Source organism: Corylus avellana, chromosome ca10 (genome assembly GCF_901000735.1).
Source record: "Corylus avellana chromosome ca10, CavTom2PMs-1.0".
NCBI lineage: Eukaryota > Viridiplantae > Streptophyta > Magnoliopsida > Fagales > Betulaceae > Corylus > Corylus avellana.
The window spans coordinates 2,621,827-2,640,936 of NC_081550.1; the positions used below are offsets into that span (position 1 = coordinate 2,621,827).

General features: G+C 36.4%; 2 protein-coding genes and 1 long non-coding RNA gene across 3 annotated transcripts; 2 read left to right on the forward strand and 1 right to left on the reverse strand.

Annotated features, from left to right (window-relative positions):
• The first annotated feature begins 3,968 nt into the window (after positions 1-3,968).
• LOC132164753 (protein TRAUCO) lies at positions 3,969-8,455 on the forward strand. The gene is made up of 2 exons (XM_059575308.1): positions 3,969-5,185; positions 8,033-8,455. Exons 1-2 carry the CDS (start codon positions 4,123-4,125, stop codon positions 8,296-8,298), a joined length of 1,329 nt encoding a protein of 442 aa, XP_059431291.1. The 5' UTR covers positions 3,969-4,122; the 3' UTR covers positions 8,299-8,455.
• Positions 8,456-8,688: 233 nt separating this feature from the next.
• Positions 8,689-10,913, forward strand: LOC132164440 (uncharacterized). The gene is made up of 3 exons (XR_009438376.1): positions 8,689-9,125; positions 9,222-9,315; positions 10,003-10,913. It is a non-coding gene; the product is annotated as an uncharacterized LOC132164440 (long non-coding RNA).
• A 434-nt stretch (positions 10,914-11,347) lies between these two features.
• On the reverse strand, positions 11,348-14,205 carry LOC132163843 (uncharacterized). The gene is made up of 4 exons (XM_059574225.1): positions 12,121-14,205; positions 11,938-12,054; positions 11,682-11,835; positions 11,348-11,607 (listed from the first exon to the last, which is right to left on the reverse strand). Exons 1-3 carry the CDS (start codon positions 14,203-14,205, stop codon positions 11,689-11,691), a joined length of 2,349 nt encoding a protein of 782 aa, XP_059430208.1. The 3' UTR covers positions 11,348-11,607; positions 11,682-11,688.
• Between the last annotated feature and the right edge of the window lie 4,905 nt (positions 14,206-19,110).

A 19,110-nucleotide genomic window follows, 5' to 3' on the forward strand; every position in this document is an offset into this window, starting at 1 on the left:
GAAGAAAAAAGATCCATGTAATCTTAGTAAATTCATTTGTAGGTTTTATATATTTGATACTTTGGAATTAATCTCATCTTTGAACAAACTGTTTGATACAACCACTTTCGTTATGTTTATTGTTTTTATTCATTATCGTTATAATATTTATCAAATAAATTCATTATTTTATATCAACTTAAGTTGTTGAGATAGATTGCAATGACTTTTGTTACGTTTATTGTTTTTATTCGTTATCGTTAGAATATTATTAAATCGGTTACATTAGAATTAGTGACTTCCGCTTATTGAGGCGCAGCCGATTAAACTATCTTTTAAGGACAGGCTTATACTGATATTAAATGACCGTCTTCGTACCCATTTTATTAACTTCTAAACGGTGATTAATGACACGTGTAGAAACGGTCTTAATGGTTTAGAGTAGACAGACCATGTGATCCAGTCATCTAGGATTCTAGATTGAGTAGTGATTTTTGGCACACCGACGTGCTTGAACAGTAAGCACGCCGGTGTTAAAATATTATTTTATTTTAATTTTTTTACTATTTAAATATTATTTTAATAATATTTTATAATATTTTAATACCGACTTATTTACTATTAAGCATCCTGCCAAAAATCACTACTCTTCTAGATTATATATATAAACAGTAGGTGGGGGGAGGTTTGAAGCATTCATTGAATCATTAGTCAACCTTTACTCACAGAATGCCACGAGTAATACACAAACTTAATTAATTGATATAATAAACTAATTCAGGATGGTTCATCTACTCGGCCTATTTTTTTATTATTATTAATTTGTTTTTTGTTTTTTGTTTTTTTGCTAATTTACTCGGCTTATTTGAATATATTTACTTTCGATGACCATGACGCATAACAGAGAAAAATTGCCTCAATCCCAACACATGCTGTGATCGTGAGACTGTAATTTGAATAATCTTTTGCTTTTACAAATTTTTTTTTCCCTAACTAAGACTTTGAATGCTCTAAAAGAAAAAAAATAGAAGAAAAATCACCTAAATGGAAAACAATTATAACGGGTCTTTCTCATTCTTAATCCAAACGAGTCCTATCATTGTTATTTGCCTTATTGAGTCATTTACTTCTATTACTTGACACTTGCATTGAGATTTAGTTGGGGTAGTTTTGTGGAAAATGTTGAGAATGCCACTTGAGTTGTACATAACATTAATGCTAGAGCCCTACTGCCAAAGGGCAACTTTCTTACTTTAGGGTGGGCAAAAAAGATGGGCAATAAATGAATGATTGTTTTAATTGTGCATATTGAGAACAATATATTCAACACAATAAGCAATGGAAAAATTTTGTGGGGATTTTAATGTTAGGCGTTAAAAAATAAAGAGTCCTTACTAGCAGGTCCATCCTGATAATATCTCTTTTGTAGCCTCTAATTACTATGTGACACATCATCAATTTAAGAAAAATGCAAAAAATAAAAGTGAGAACAATCACACTAAATCAGAGAAAAAAAAAACATAGCCGACAAGATCCAGGCCAGACCGACGGCATGTGTCTCGCTGAAACCACGGGTCTGGCTGGCGGTGAACGCCTCAAACCCTGCCAGCCGTAACCCACCTCAAAACTCGTTTCTAATGCCTCAAAACCCGTTTCTAATGTCCCAAAACCCATTTCTCATGCCCAAAAACCCATTTCTAATGCTCAAAAACCAATTTCTAATACCTCAAAACTCGTTTTTGAATTCAAAACTCAAATCTAGTAGTGAGAGGTTAGCCCTTTAGGGATTTTATTATCCTAAAATCTAAAGTATTTTGGTCAAACTTACTTTTGTGCACTTTTTTATGTTTTTGCTTATGTGTCGGTTATTGATTGGAGACGTAAAAAATGTGTTATCAGGATGGTCCTGATAAAATATTTTCTTTAAAAAATAAATTACAAATTATATTTATATGATTTAAACTATATTTAAATTTTGTTGAATTATTTATTTATTTTTTAGTTTTATATATATATTGCAATTTGGATAGGAGATTTTGAAGGACTTGAATTCCTTGTTCAAATTCAACGTATTCTTCATGGAATTTGTCAAGCTTCGCTTTTTGACAAGCAATGATGTTATCTCTCGAAAAGACCTTCAAAATCTCCCACTTCTTTGTCATCTTTGTTTGACCACAAAGAAAGGTACACAGAATGGTTTGGTGGGTGCCGCGGGTGGTTGACGAAATTCCTAATTGCTTTGAGGGTAAATAATAATAATAATAATAATATTATTATTATTATTATTATTATTTAATAAGACCTAAGTTTTGGTTTGCTTCTCCTTTATACCCATTACCCATTACATAATGTAAATTATAAAAGAGCTTACGAATGTTAAGTCTTATATTAATTTATTATTATGTGAGATTAGGTTTTAAAATCGATTATAGAGATTTTCAATTACAACTTAACTAGTTTTTTTTATAATAATAGATTTATTCTCCCTTTTATCGACCAAATAATTTTTAAAACTATCATTAGATTTTTTTATGAATCATTAGTGAATTTTAATTCAATTGTAATTTTAAAAATAGATACCTTTAAAAGATAAAAAAAATAAATAAAAGTCATACGTATAATATTACTCAACAACGCTATCCTTTTATATTTATCAATAACTATCACTTTGATACATTTAATTCTAAAGTCTCTCTCCTTTTCTAGTGTCTTAGTTTTGCACTCTCTATCTTTTTCTCTCCCTTCTTAATTTCAATACAAACATATTATCACTATTTCTCATCCTTTTCCCACAAATTTATCCCTCAATCTCCTAATTTATCCCTCAATCGTGTTAGCACTCTCACCATGAGTCACATCTTCTAACCATTGAAAAATAAATAAAAACAATATTCAAGTTAATAAATTGCGACAAAGCTTTCTTTCAAATTAAGTTAGAGAAAATTATGTTACTCTTTCTATTAAACTGGTATTTGTCCTTAGAGTATGTGATTTTTACATACATTTTTAATAGAATATAGTGTACCACCCAATTAAGCCTCTTAGAGGTGACCTTCTCCCAACTATTAAACCTATCTCCGACACAATCTCAAGCTTGCCCATTAACAATGAAACTTATAAGTCGTCCAAATCTTATCCATTCCAGATAAGCTTGACCCAATTTGATATAGGTCGCCTAGATTGATCTTAGGTCGGTCGGACCCAATTTGATTTAGAGAAATGAGTGCACACAACATAAAGAGAATTTGCACCTATTATACCTAGACCTTTGACATTTCGTTTTTATCGAGAAATGATGAAAGTGTAAAGTGTGTTAAAAGAAGTGGGAGCCATATAATCAAATTTTGTTACCTTCTGAGCCTCTCTCTCTCAACCAACAACATGCAAGAAGTCATTCATTAAAAGAGAAGGAAGTTGGGTCATTTGAAAGTATGTCTAATTTAGCAGAACACTTACTATTCAATCTACTTTCCTTCTCCAGTATAAATACTGACTTAAGCATCAAAGTGACCCTCACTAGACCCCCAATAGGACACTTTGAGCTTCCTTCCCTTTTGTTTTGGAGGTGCTCTTGGTTAAAGGGTTTGGCGTATGATCAACTAATTGTTCAAAACATAATTGTATCTAAGAATCACCTATACGAAGTTAAAACAATTGTTTATAATTCAATTTAAAAGAAAACTTTGTCCAATAATATGAGAACATACCAACAATCTTGGAAACGGATCCTCAGAGCCAATCTCTTATTTTAAGAGGGGTAATATTGGTATTTCACTTTTTTTTTTTTTTTGACAATATTATCTCTCTAGAATAAGATACGGGTTCCTCTCAATTTCATCATTTCTCCAACAATCTCACATAAACAAAAGGGATTTAGTGCAATCTAGTTGAGCCCAATCCTAGTCCAATAAAACCAAGGCCTCCCAAAGGCCCATCACTATAGAAACCCAAAGCCCCCCAACAAACACAAAGTAAACCAAGCACTCCACTCACTCGCACGCTCTTCCTCCTGGCCTCCTCCATTGTCCCTTCCTCTCTATCTCTGTCTCTCTTCTCTTAAACCCCGACATCACACGCACTCACGGAGTCCTAAAGAATCTCCCAACAAAAAACCTCTGCTTCCAAAGCTTAAACCCCACCGCCATGGACTCCCTCCAAGCCACCTACAGAGACGACGACGAAGATGAAGACGAATCCGGCCATCGCACCACCACCAAACCACCACCGGCCACCTCCACCGGGTCGCCCTCCACCACTGCCAGCGAACCCCAAAACGGCTCGAAACCGGACCCCGTGACCTCCGACTCAGACGACCCCAATAAGTCCCCCAGATCCGCCCACAACGACAACGACAACAACGCCACCGAAAACGACAACGACACTACAACCACCAACACCACCACCAACAACAACGACGACGAAGACGAGGACGAAGAGGAGGAGGACGACGACGACCCTCCACCCAAGAAGCAGAAACCCCTCTCCTCCCTCACCACAACCCAGCCTCCAAACCCCGATCAGCCACCACAACAACAACCCAATGCCGCCGTTATAGCCACCACGCCCGCCCCTCCGACCACAACGACGGCAAAGAAATCGAAGAAGAAGAACAATAACGTGTGGGTCACCAAGTCGACCCGCAAGGGCAAGAAGAAGAACAAGTCCAACAACCATCACAACGCGCCTGCCGAGGACACCGTCCTCATCACCCCGGTCCAGAAGTTCCCGGACAAGTCCGACGACACGCTGGACATGAGAATCTGCCTCTCCAAGATATACAAGGCCGAGAAGGTCGAGCTCAGCGACGACCGCTTGAGCGCCGGGAGCACCAAAGGGTACAGAATGGTGAGAGCCACCAGAGGGGTCGTGGAGGGCGCGTGGTACTTCGAGATAAAGGTTGTGAGGTTGGGTGAGTCCGGGCACACCCGCCTCGGCTGGTCGACGGAGAAGGGGGACCTCCAGGCGCCGGTTGGGTATGACGGGAACAGCTTTGGGTACAGGGACATTGATGGGAGCAAAGTGCACAAGGCATTGAGGGAAAAGTATGGTGAGGAGGGGTACAAAGAAGGTGATGTTATTGGGTTCTACATTAACTTGCCGGAGGGCGGGTCATACGCGCCTAAGCCGCCCCATTTGGTTCTGTATAAGGGGCAGAGGTATGCTTGCGCACCGGAGGCCAAGGAGGAAGCCCCCAAAGTGGTGCCCGGTGAGTGGTTCTTTGCCCACCATGTAAATTTGTGTTTTTTGGCTATCGTTAGTGACAATGTGTGTCATTTCTATTGCAATGTGAATTATGTGATGATATGTGTGTTGGCCGATTCTTGGTTATAACTGTTGTTAAGTACTTAAGTAGTGTTGATGGGTTGTGTCTAGGAGATTTAGGTGATGGTTTCTTTCTTATTAACCGTTGGGTCGAGTAAATAGCTAGGTGTTAAATAGAACTTGGCATGATTATGATCCTGTTAAAGTTGGGGGAGAGCCTGCTCATGTGTTTTTGGAGCTCGACTGTCAAGGTTCACATTTGTTGACAGTTGGTAGCTACTAGGAACAAGATTCTTTGTTGTTGGAATCTCATTGAGTAGCTCAGGCCAATTGAGCCTAGTAATCATCTCAAACATGTTTGGGGTCTTCTACTTTGTTTAGTCTATATGCTTCTATTGGTTTCAAGATTCTGATTTAGAATTTAGGTAAATAGTGCTTGTAGTGGAAAAAGAGGGTGATTGGGAATGACCTCATTGATCGATTAATTAGTTAGAAGGTTTTTAAATTTATTACTAAAATATAACACCATATGCGAGTGTACTCCACTAAATGAAGCCTTGTATTCCAATCACTTGGAGTTGCCTACATCAATACATATCTACAGTTAGCCAATCAGTTTTTTCTAGGCATATGGACTCTGGATTATTGGCCATTGTATACTTTCTTACCCACTAGACTCATGTTACTTTTCATCTTCCTCTTGTCCTTGTGGCCTCTAATTTTGAATTAAGAAAGCATCATTAGTTTTGCATTTATAGTTTTTTTTTCTTCTTTGAAATGCATACTTATGTATTCTAGTTTGACCCCACTTTGGCCACAGGACAAATAGTTGGCCTTGACCATACTTTTATTCCTTTTAATTCTCCAATGTTAGCTCAAATTAGATTGACATGGTGTGCAGGTTTGATGAGGGTCCAATTAGATAGCAGCTGCATAAATTTCAAGCACAATATTTGAGATAATTTTATCGTGTTTGTAGTAAGACTCATTAGAGAACAAAATTGTATTCTGAGTAAGTGAATTGACTTCCTCTAAAGCAACCTGCACTAATATTGAGACGGTGTACATAAGTACTGAACTAAGAGGAAAAGAGAGGATGTTAGAGTTGCGACTGTTTTGGTCCTTGGCATTTTTGAAACTGAACCAATCGTCAGTTTTAAAGAACCTAATTCAGAACCAAACTGACTTTTTATCAGATAAACTCAACCAACCTAAATCAAATTCGGTTGGTTTAGGTTTTGGGTTATGGCCAATGAAATTATAGATTTTGATTTTGGTCTACTGATTTTTTATCTTTCTAACCAACTAAATGAGGTGCACTCTGGAACAAAAATCTGTTCAATTATTAAATATTTACAGTGATTAGATAAATTATCACTAATAAAAACGCAAAAAATGTTGAGGGGTACATGAAGTATATTTTATAAGGTTACAGGTTTCGAGATTGAGTGAAAAATTAGAAGAAACTGAACCAAACTAAAATGAAGTGGTTGAGTTGGTTTGGTTCTTTGGTTAACATAGTTGCAAGTATTTCTGCAATGACTTTGAAATTGAAAACGCATTGAAGATGGGATGTATGCTTTGTGTGACAGGAGATTGGATCTAGCCATAAGAAGAATGCTTGGCTGATAAATAAAGTGACAACAAAAGTAAAAATTATTTCTATTATAGTGGAGAACGTTGATGCACCTTCTCTATTGTTCTCCACCATGTCTGTATAGCCGTCTGCACACACACGCACACACACACACACATATAGAGAGAGAGAGAGAGAGAGTTTGACCTAATGAAGAATTTCTGGAGGGAAATGTACAATGGCTCAATTGATTACAATATATGGTTGCATGATTAACTTTAAAGAAGAAAGAAGTAACTCAGCTTGATTCTTAGATAGTTTGCACTTATTATATGGAACATATTTTTGATAAGTGATTATATGGAACATATTCTTACTGCTCATGGTGGAAACATGGAAAAGATCAGTTCTTGATTCGGAATGGTTGCTTTTGTGTATTGACTGCTTGTTGTGATAAGCATATCCAGTTGGGGATTAGTAGGAAATGAATAATCGACATGTTGACTGCTCCTAGATTGTCTAGATGGTTTGCAATTCTTATTTTGCTGGACTGAACCTTCTGAGTTGTCCCTAGATCCTTCTCATAATCCACATGTTTTGTTTTAACTCCTGGATTTATTATCCGTTATTTTTTCCTTGCAAAATTGTTCATAAGGTTGGCATTAAGAATCAGTAGAGAAAGGATTGCATGAGAAAATAAATTATGGTTTTCAACATGACCCTACCCCTTGGTGGACAGGAACAAGAGAGTCCGGTATGAGAGAAGATTTTGAACTGCAGGAGTCCAAGCATGCTTTGACTTTTAAAAACTTATATTTAATTCCTTTCTGTTTTGAGTGTTTGAAATACGTGGCGTGTAACTTTCAACAGAAGAGGAAACTAGAGCTTTGCTTTACTGCTGGCACAGTCTGATGGCAATGATGCTTGAACCTCATTCAAGTAACCGGGTTTGGTTTTACCTTGACCCGTTCAACCAGATGACAATAAAAAAAACACCTGACTCGTGCGCTAGAAAAAAGTGTTGCACTCTTTGTCAACTATTTGATTAAATGTTTTGTCAAATTTCCAGGGTTTGATCAGCACTTCTTGAAATTTTGTTCACTGTAAGCATGGTTGATTGTTTATTTATTTATTTGTGTTAAACTTAGAATGTTAATATCCAAATTGTATTTTTTTTTCTTTGGGAGGTGTGCCAATATTGTCTCTTCTGTGCAGGAAGTGAGATATCTTTCTTCAAAAACGGGGTTTGCCAAGGGGTTGCTTTCAAGGATCTATATGGTGGTCGCTACTACCCGGCTGCTTCAATGTATACTCTTCCAAATCAGCCAAATTGTGTTGTCAAGTTCAACTTTGGCCCTGATTTTGAATTCTTTCCTGAGGACTTCAATGGGCGTCCCTTGCCTAAGCCCATGGTTGAAGTTCCTTATCACGGGTTTGATAACCGAGTTGAAAATGGAGTGTCAAATGAGAAGAAACATTAGCCAGCAAATGGTACCTTTCAACGTTAACACTCGCGAAGCTGGGAGATGGATCTGAGTTTAACATTCTGGTGTAATTTTAGTTGTTACTGACAAATTATTTGGTGACATTGTAAACTTGACTTTTTCTATGGAAGAAAGAAAATCTGCATGTTGAATATATAGCAATGTTGCTTGAGCCCAATGATATCTTGATAGTTCTCTTCTAGGCTTTGATGTGATATTCTTGTTTTCATTATTGTGAGGTTTATCTCATAGAAGTTTGTTATAATCACTGCTATCTCTTATAGTTCCTTTTGGACCGATTGGATGCATTCCATTGTCCTAGTATTTACTGGCTGAAAGCCAACTGGTTCAGAATTTATGGCATAATGCGCATAAATGTTTCCTTTCCCTGTTCAGGAAACATAATTATTTTTTAATTATTTTCTGTGCATTAGCAATAACATGATGGCCATTTTTCTTCCGAAACAACCAATGCACTGATAGTGAGCCTTTTGGTTGATAGGAGATGAAAAAATGATACATGCTAATGTTTCTCTTCTGGTTTTACAGACCCAACTTGGAAGATCAAACCTCCATGTGGTTCTCTTGGCTCTCTCTCTCTCTCATGCATTTGTGTGTCTAGTCTCATATGCACAACCACATGCACATATATTTCTCTAGTTTCAGTTTGGCTTTCGTCTAAAAAAGTATGTTGCAGCAGCTTTATATTGCTTAATACGGGCACATCCTCCTTGTAAAATCTAAATCAGAAGAAGTAGCAGAGCTCAACGTCTTGGGCTTCCCATGGCTTCATTATACAGCCTGTTGCTTATAAACAGAAAAAGGTGATCTTTCAAATATGTCACAGGGAGTCGTGGCCAGAAAGTCGTGACTATTGTTTTCATGTTAATAATGGGTGTTATTTTTCTCTACTTTTACAGGTAAAGGTGCAAATCAGGGAGATATTCAATGCAGGAATTGCCCAAAACAGGTGATGGCATCGCACAATGGTTTAGATATGTATTTGTTACAAAGGTAAGCAATTTAATGTTTTAACATTGAGAAATGCTATTTACCACTGTCAAGTGTCCATCTCTTAGTTTTTTTTTTTTTTTTTTTTTAAAAGAAAATAAGTGGATGTAAAATGTGTCACATAAACAAGAATGCTGAAAGATGGACATTTAAGAATGTTGAGGAGATTAGAAGTGCTACACATATTCGGGTTCTTCTCCCATCTTCTTATTTTTCAAAATCATCATTAGATCTGTAAGGATCTATGGAGTCCATGAGGTCCCACAGATCCAATGATAATTTTAAAAGTGGGAGGATGAGAGAAGGATTAGAAAAAGAAATGAAGCATTTTTCAGAATATTAGCGTGCCAAGTTTTGAGGGGTTGGGAAAAATTTAAAATTTGAACAACCACACATCAAAACCCAATAACCTAAACAACTTTTCATACTAAAAAAAACAAACAAATACCCATTTTTATTATGAAAACATGTAAATGCCATTAAAAATTGCGAAATGCTATTAAGTAGAATGTTTTTTCAAATCCTAGACCTACCACTACCACCTCGAAACATCACAAAGCCGAAACAATATTAGAAACCAAGCTATACATGTTTGAGGTGGTTCAGAGTATTGTTGCTCACTTGAACAAACATCTTCTTTATCCTTTGATTTTCCCGGTTCTTCTCTTACATTAACATCTCCTTTGTCAGTTTTCTTCTCTGCAGCATGGTTGCCGACCAGATCTCTCTGTTGCATAGCCTTGAATTTGACCGTTACCTTCGCCTCCAGGAACCGCCTCCATTCAAGAAGAATGATCTTTGCGTGTGATTTCTCAATAATCTCCACGAGTCGCTTTTTTGATTTCTTGACTGAAGAGGCTGGGCCCGTGGGATTCTGGATTAGCAGTGCACACTCGCATTGTTGGATCACTGCCTCAAAGCCTGAAGAAACGTTGTCGCCCTCGGCGAGTTCAAAGAGCAAAATGGCATGTAAGGGCACGAAGGAGATGGCCTTCGGGGACAGCGCAAGCGCCTGGCGTGATGACTCGAGGGATTTGTTAAGGTGTTCGAGCCTCACCGTGGCAGAGTCGCGGATTTGCAACCCGATTTTGTAGTGGATAAGGCTTCAGGCGTGGTGGTGGCCTTCGGGGACAGCGCAAGCGCCTGGCGTGATGACTCGAGGGATTTGTTAAGGTGTTTGAGCCTCGCCGTGGTAGAGTCGCTGATTTGCAACCCGATTTTGTAGTGGATAAGGCTTCGGGCGTGGTGGAGAAGCGTGGAGCCTAAGTGGCGGGAAATGGCAGCCTCCGCTAATTCTGCGGCTTTGATGTAGTCCCCAATGCCGAGAGACCAGAGGTCGCAATTGCATTCTTGGAGGATGAACGTGAATGAAGAAGAATTGGACAGCGTCGGATGGGTGGAGGGCGGAGGTGGTGAAGCAGAGGAGGATTTGTTGTGGTTCATTTTCTAAGATTTTATCTCTTTGTATTAATAACCGTTCATCTACGCATACCTCTTCAGCTTTTGGTGGTGTTTGGTAAATGGGTTGGCCTAGACACTGTAGTTGATGTAGATTGATGTGAAAAAAAAAAAGTAAGAATGTTTTATATAAAAAAGTAAAAAAGTGGTATGAAAAAGTGAAAAAATTTTGTTTTGTAGTGATTTTTTTTATTTGAATAATAATAAAAAGTGAATGATGTGATATAAAAAATAAAAAAAGTTAAAATGTTTTGATGTTGATTTTTTTGAGAAATGGTGGTGAACTGTGTCTAAGCCAACTCCAACCCTTTTACCAAACAAGGCTAAAAACCATTTAATTTGACTCAAAATCCAATATTCTCCAATTATTTCACTTAATAAGAACAAACACAGGATAACCATCCTATAAATGAATTCAAATAGACAAGTCACTAAGTGTCCATGTACGTTCACCACAATCACAGACAATTAAGGAACATGACAAGTAAGGTTAAATTGTAATTTTACAAAACAATTTAATTGCATTTTTAAAAATCACATTTTTAGATTGCGTGTTTTCAAATTGCAAACCCTTTTTCATATTACATGTTTTCAAATCGTTATTTTTAAATAAAAAACTTAAACGGTCCCTAAGTTCGTTGCTATCTCATTATAAATTTTGACCCAATAAAGGAAAGTGAGACACTTATCAAATTCTTCAGAAACTAGAACTATAATTTCCCTTTCATCATCATTATCATTGTCAGTAACTATAAAGTATTGAACCCATGAGGCCAACCTTTTTATGCAAAGTGTTGCAGCTCACTTGAACCAACATCTTCATTAGGGACCAGCTGACTACAATACAGAAATTGTGTATTATATATATATATATACAAGACAACGTTGATAACAAAACCAGTTACACCAACCTCAGCTTTATATAGAAGACAACGTTTTCTGCTTTGATTTTCCCTGTCCTCGTCTTCCTCTTTTGTTAGTGGTCTTGGCATCAGGAGCAACCTCTGCTAACAGAGCCTCTGCTGCAGCAGCATTATCTTTGTTGACAAGATCCTCCAGCTGAGCCTAGAAAGGAAAGATTTATCCCCAAATAATAAAAAATAAAAATAAAAACAATAGCCAATAAAAAAAGTAGTCAAAAACATTCAAGAAAACACCAATACAAACCTTCATGAATGACTTCAACTGGGGCAACATAACAAACCGGTAGTCAAACATAGATACCAGCATAGCTTGCCGAATGGAAGCAAGAGTCATCATGATTATAGCATCAAGTTTACAAAGCTGCAACACTTGACATGGTGAGAGGCCATAAAGGAACAAGAATGGATTAAACAAGCATTAATTTACCTCTTGAGCCAAGCGGTTTATCTGCCACTGGATTACCATTGGAATTTCAAAATCTGCTTTTGAATCCTTCATAATACTCCATATGATATCCAATTCAGCAGCACCGTGAGTCTCATCACCATACTTACTCTCAATCTCGAGCTCTTTCCACCGTTTGAACAACAGGGATACATAATTACCTTGGGATGATATTTGTTCCCTTTTCCGATTTTCATCAGAACATAACCTCTCAACATTCTGCAATGATTTCTGATATCTTAAATACTTGCCTTTTCTTTCATACATTTGGAGCAAACGGCGAGATTCATCTTCAAGAATCTTGTACAACTCCCTTCCCCGAATTTGGTTAGCTTTTCTCACACTTGTCCATGCCTTTATTTGTTCCCCAATTGTAGGATGTTCCGTCCACAGCCAATCAACCAAAGCATCACTATCTTCAGCAATAATAGTTTTCACTGAACTTCCAATATCCGGCGCCTGAACAGTCTCTCCTCCCAACAACCAGTCATCCAAACGCAAAGGATCACTATCACAATCCGCGTCACAATCTTCAGCTATTGAAGTTACCACTGCAATTCCACTGTCCGGCTCAACAATCTCTCCCCGCAACAACCGGTCATCAAAAAGGAGAGCTGAGAAGTCGCTGTTGAAAACAATTCTCTCTCGAGCATAGCCCCAAAACCTCTGATCGTCATCCTCCGAAAAGATCGCACCAAGGCAATGCAATGCGCAAGCACTGGCCACTTCTTCCAAGAACTCAAGAACAATCTTGAGCTCCGGAACCTCCAAAAAGCGTATCAAGTTGAGCGTGTGACGAAGCCACAGACCATCAATCAACGATTTATGAATCGTATAGTTTTTCAGCAACTTCGTTATCAAGTACTGCAGTTCATACAAATGGCTCCTAGCAAGACATTTGTTACTTCTAAACAATTGCAGTTTCGCACGAATTCTCTCGATGATTTTTGTCCGCTCACTGTCTTCAACAGAAGGCCAATCTGAAGGGTCGGACCAGCTCTCCATGATCTTGGCCGCGTAAATCAATTTCACGGGATTCCAAACGAAGTTTTCGTATATATCATCAACGGCTATTTCGGGAGCTTCATCCGGCATAAGCAATAGAGAACTGTTCGATAGAGTACCTAAATGATTCCAAATATGATCGCTGAAATCTGAATCAAGAACCCTCTCTCCGCAGCAATAGCATGCCCAAAACCTCCATAGCTTCTTCGCCTTGCCGTAATCAATTGCTTCCGTCAAAACCTCTTTCGCCATTCGCAAATCATTCTTATCCAAATATGCTTTGAGGTCTTCAATTCCGATTCTCAAAAACTCCCTCTTTTTTTCCACACTCATGCTGTCATTCCAGAAGGCCCTGACTCGTGTGAACGTAGCAACATTCGACTTGACTTTCTTGTGCTTCTTGATCGATGTGAAATGCGACGGCCTCGGCATTGCAATCTCCTTCTTTCTCCCTAGCAAAGCCTCGACCTCGGCCTTTACTTCCGCCAGGGAATTATCCACTAGGAGCCGTTTCCACTTGTCCCTTCTGTTCCCGCCTCCAAGAACGATGATCTTCCTCTTGGATTTTTTTATCAGCTCCACGAGTTTCTTCCTCATCTTCTGCTGTCGGGAGGCCGAAAACGGGACTCTGCACCCTGGCTCCGTCGGGTTCTCGATCAGCAAAGCCCGCTCGCATTCATGGACCACGGCGTTGTACGAACCGGCATCGTTTCGGGCCAGTTCGAAGAGCAAGATGGCATAGAAGAGTGCGAAGGAGATGGAGTTTGGGGACTGGGCTAGAGCTTGGCGGGAGAACTTGACGGAGTCGTTGAGCTGTTCGAGCATCCGGGCGGACGAGTCGCCGATGAGCGACCCCATTTTGTAGTGAAGGAGGCATTGCATAATCTGCGGGTGGCGGGAAAGGACGACCTCCACGGCTTTGGTGTGATCCTTACCGCGGGGAAACCCGAGGGCGCTAAGGTATTCTTGGGACGTTGATGGAGAAGCATCAAACGGTGGGAGATAGGTGGAGGCCTTGGGTGCAGGGAATGGCGAAGCAGAGGAAGATTTTTTGGGGTCCATTTTCTTGGAGGGAAGTTGAGAGATCTTCTTGATTTAAATTTAGATTACTAATGAACGGGTGGATTAGAGAAATACAAATTTAAAAGAATGGGTGGATGGTGGGGTTAAATAAGTAATTTACTAATGAACGGATTCTGGTTTCCGTTAGTTTCTTTGCGGTTTTTTTTTTTTCTTTTATTTTTTGTTAATTCAGGTCTTTTTTTTTTTAAAAAAAAATAATAATTAATTTAGCATCAATTTGGATTAGAGAAATTCAAATTTATTAAACAAGTTTGCATTGCATTTTTGGACCAGTTCTCTTCCGTGTGTATATATATATATATATATATATATAAGGAGGATTAGAGTTTAAAAATGTGAATTAATCAGTTAATTTGTTTTAACATCATAGTGGGACTCAAGGAATATTAATATTCTGGTAGAAAAAGAGAATGCTTTGTGTTTTTCTTTTGATAGGTTTCAAAACTACTCATTTTGCTTATTAATATTGTTAATTATAGCCACGTGCTATGATTTTACATATATAGTCATAGAGACAAACAAAAATTCTTATAATTAAGTGCTATTTATGACTTCTATCTTTTGTTAATCCATGTACAAACACAATTAAAGAGCAGATCTGCTCTGAGCATACTAGATATACGACATGGGTAGCCAAATTTTCTTATAAAATTTATTTAAACCGGCCATGAGAGATTACCCCTTATACCAAAACTATTCAAGCCGTGAGAAATAACCCCTCACACCTAATTATTCATCCTCACTCATGAGAGCATATGTAGAGAGAAGAAACCTCTTATTTAAAACAAAAAACACAAACAAACAACCAGAAAGCAGTAGCAGCGGCTGGGGAGGAGATGAATGGCACAACATGATAGAAGGTGGACGGACGTATAGTGGAGAGGTTGAAAGTTGCTGATTTGCTTGGAGAATTCCTAGAAACATAAATAAAAAAATAAAAAAAATAAAAAAACCCGAAGGGGAGGGGGAGGGTATGAGCGGGGAGTAGAAGGGGAATGAGAGGAGAGGGGATCAAGAGGGAGCAGATCTGCTCCCTCCTTCTCTCAAAACTATTTTTTTAGGAGAATGGCCAAGAGATGGCTTCTAGGGTTTTCCTTTGTATAACGCCAACTTGTGTAGATAAATTTTGAGAAAAATGCAAAATCAATCATTTTGGTTTACTTGATTTACAATAAGCTTTAATGTGGTATCAAAATGTTTTGGGGGATCTCTGAAATATGCATAAATAACAAATTACTCCCTTTTGTCAAAAAAATTGTTAGATTTTGTTAGTATGTCATATCATAGCCAATAAAATCACGACACATATCACTCATAATAAAAAAATATATAAATAATCAAATTATAAATATATAAAGTATATAAAAATGAAAGTTAAGAAAATTAAAATTCACTCTTGTCTCGCTTTGCTCTCCACTTTCTCAACTCGCCATTCTAGCTTATTGTAAGACATTCTAGCTTATTGTAATTCGATTAAACTAACTATATGGACTAAACTCGATCTATTAAACTTTAGAATTAGAAAACTTAATAAGGGCAAAAATAGAATAACTTCTATATGAACTTGACACAAATCAAGTCTTTTATGCATTATATTGAGAGGATGACATATCAGCATAGAATAACAAAAGTGAGTTTTTTAAGAACACTATATCTTTATCTTTATCGTTTGTTTTGTTCTTTATTTCATGGTTTTTTTTTTTTTTCTTTTTTAATTTTGAATGTGGATAATGAATAGATTTTGTGTTTTCACAACGCTCACTTTTGTTGTTTCACATTCTTTCAAGCAAAGGCACAAAATACTTGTTTTGTGCTAAGTCCTATAAAAAATTATTTTGCAAAAGAATTACAGGATCCTCTGCAATTGGAGAGGAGCTAGGATTCAGTTAGTTATATTTGAAAGATAATTTTGTCTTTTCACTTTTTGAGGGGACAAAAATACCCCATAACTGGGTATTTTGAAAAAACTAAGTGATTTAACTCGATTAAAATATTTATCAGTTAAGATTTTTTTTTTGGATATACTTTTTAGATTTCTTCTCGTTCAACTCTATTTATATTTTTTTCAAATATGCTATTGAATCTGTTGCACCCGGCCATATGGGGGTGTTATAGATGTAATTGTAAATTTAAAAAAGAGTAGATAAGAGATAAACAAGAGTCTAACGTAATTTTCGAAATTTGGCATACAGTTTTGTTGCTTGTTCTCGTTCAAGAAAATCGATCAAACAATAAACAAGAATCTTTGGATAACATACATGTCAAATTTCAAAAATTACGTTCGACCCTTGTTTATCCCTTATCTACTCTTTTTTAAATTTACAATTACATCTATAACACCCCCATATGGGTGCAACAGATTCAATAGCATATTTGAAAAAAATATAAGTAGAGTTGAACGAGAAGAAATCTCAATCTTAACAGATAAATATTTGAATCGGAGCAATGCTATAAGTCTTTTTAGAGTCTGATTTTTTAAATATAATGTAGATTTTACTAAACAATATACAAATTGTTTTTTAAAAATATTTATCTTTATATATAACTAATCTTTAAAGTGTTAAAATCTGAGTAAGGATAGAACTCTTCATCATATTTAATATTTGAAAATTGAAAAGATAGTAATTAATGAAATTTTCAATTTTCAAATATCAAATATGATAGAAGAGTTCTATTCTCACTCAGATTGTTTAATAGAATTCACATTATCTTTCAAAAATCAATCAAATCGTTTCAAAAATGTATTTTTTTTTTTTTTTTTTTTAATTAATGACATCCGTTTCATGAGGCATGATCCACAGCCGATTGAGTTACCTCAAAACATTTTAATATTGCATTCTAGCTTATTGTTAATCAAGTACACTACATTGACTAAACTCTGTTAAACTTTAGAACTGGAAAACTTAATAAGGGCAAAAAGAGAATAACTTTTATAGAGACTTGAGACAAGTTTTTTGTACTTTCTATTGAGAGGATGACACATCAACGCGGACTAACAAAAGTGAATATTTTGAAAACACCATATCTTTCCTTTACCTTTCTCTTTTGTTTTGTTCTTTATTTCATGTTTTTTTTTTTTTTTTTTAAATAAATAAATAAATAAAATTGAATGTGGATAAAGAATAGATTTTGTGTTTTGATGACACTCACTTTTGTAGTTTCCACTCACTTTTGTAGTTTCAAAGGAAATGCACAAAATATTTATTTTGTGCCAAGTTCCTATTAAAGTTATTTTCAAGCAAAATAGTAACATGAACCTCTCCAGTTCAGTTCGTTATATTTGATGAATATTTTTGTCTTTTCACTTTTTGAGGGGACAAAAATACCACTCCAATATAACTAACTGAATAATCTCCGGTTCAAATAAACTAAAGAGGATTTTAAGAGGACTCTAATATAACTAACTAGATAATCTCCCGTTCAAATAAATTGAAGAGGATCCTAAGAGGTTGAGAGTATTTAATTAAGAATATTAAATTGAACTATTTAATTATTTGTTTTATGAGATTGAATTAATGTTCAGAATAGGTGTTATTTTCGAATTGTTTGACTAATTTATCTCAATTAGTTCACTTAATAAAAGTATTTTAGTATATGTCTTCACAATCCAAGTATATGTCTTTCTCCAGTGGCTGCTCTGGAAATGGGTTCGAGATTTCAACGCACTTTGGTAAACATGGAGCTTGGATTGCCATCCTGGATCGATACAAGCAAGTCCTCGACTCTGCTGTCTCTGCTCTTCATTCTATTGAAACTCCACTGCTCTCTTTGCTTTCCACTTAGAGTCTCCTCCACTTTTACTTTTCTCGCTTCATATTTTCCTGGAATGCTTCTTTGCATCTTGGGGTTTGTTCGGATGCTGAAGAAAATCGATCAAATAATAAGAAAAAGTGGTTTCTCTGTTTGGCTGATGAGAAAATTGAGAAGAGTGAAACAAATTGAGTTTATTTTCCTTTTGACATGAATGCCGATTTGGGTCTACATTATTTCTTTTTAATTCCTGTTTTCCTCTGATACATTAAGGTCCCATGTGTTCATTGTTCGTGCTGCATACAGTTTTGTTGCTAGCTTGTTCCTTGATGAAAGTGCCAATGCTCAATTGAACAAACCATGATGGCTTGATAGGGAGTAAGTTCAAATTTCCCAGCCCTTATCTTGTTTATATATATTTTTTTAGTTTTAAATTTTTATATATTTATATTTTTTTTATTGTAAATAACACGTGAATTTGACATTTGACATAGGAGAGTAACTTGTTATTTTTAAATTTTTTGAACTAGTAACCCCCGATTCATGAGACGTGATAACCAGCTCATGGAGTGATCTCTCAAAATTTTTTAATACTAGCTACATTCTAGCTTATTATAAATTAAGTAAACTACGTGGACTAAACTCTATTAAACTTTAGAATTGGAAAACTTAACAAGGGCAAAAGAGAATAACTTCGATCCATAGGAACTTGGCACAAATCAAGTTTTCTATACATTCAATTAAGAGGATGACATATCATCATAGAATAACAAAAGTGGGTGTTTTGAAAACACCATATCTTTATCTTTTAATCTTTCTCGTTGTTTTGTTATTTATTTCATGGTTTTTTTGAATTTTTGATTGTGGATAATGAATAAATTTTGTGTTTTCACGTCCTTTCAAGGAAATGCACAAAATACTTGTTTTGTGCTAATTCCCTAAAACTTATTCCGAGGCAAAAAAGTTAGCAGGAGAGGATGCTAAGAGGTTGAGAGTAGTTAATTTAATATTCCTCAAATATTAAATTGAACTATTTAATTTGCTTGATTTTTTATTTATATTTATTAATTGAGGAGAAAAGAGGAGACAAGGGAGGATCGGATCTTTGAGATTGAATTAATGTTCCGATTGAAT

Excerpts from the sequence above, each read along its gene's own strand:
- LOC132164753 (XM_059575308.1), top strand. The coding sequence starts at position 4,123 with ATGGACTCCCTCCAAGCCACCTACAGAGACGACGACGAAGATGAAGAC. Across the intron at positions 5,186-8,032 it reads AGCCCCCAAAGTGGTGCCCG|GAAGTGAGATATCTTTCTTC; the intron begins GTGAGTGGTTCT and ends TCTTCTGTGCAG.
- LOC132163843 (XM_059574225.1), bottom strand. The coding sequence starts at position 14,205 with ATGGACCCCAAAAAATCTTCCTCTGCTTCGCCATTCCCTGCACCCAAG. Across the intron at positions 12,055-12,120 it reads TAAACCGCTTGGCTCAAGAG|CTTTGTAAACTTGATGCTAT; the intron begins GTAAATTAATGC and ends CAAGTGTTGCAG. Across the intron at positions 11,836-11,937 it reads AGTTGAAGTCATTCATGAAG|GCTCAGCTGGAGGATCTTGT; the intron begins GTTTGTATTGGT and ends TTTCCTTTCTAG.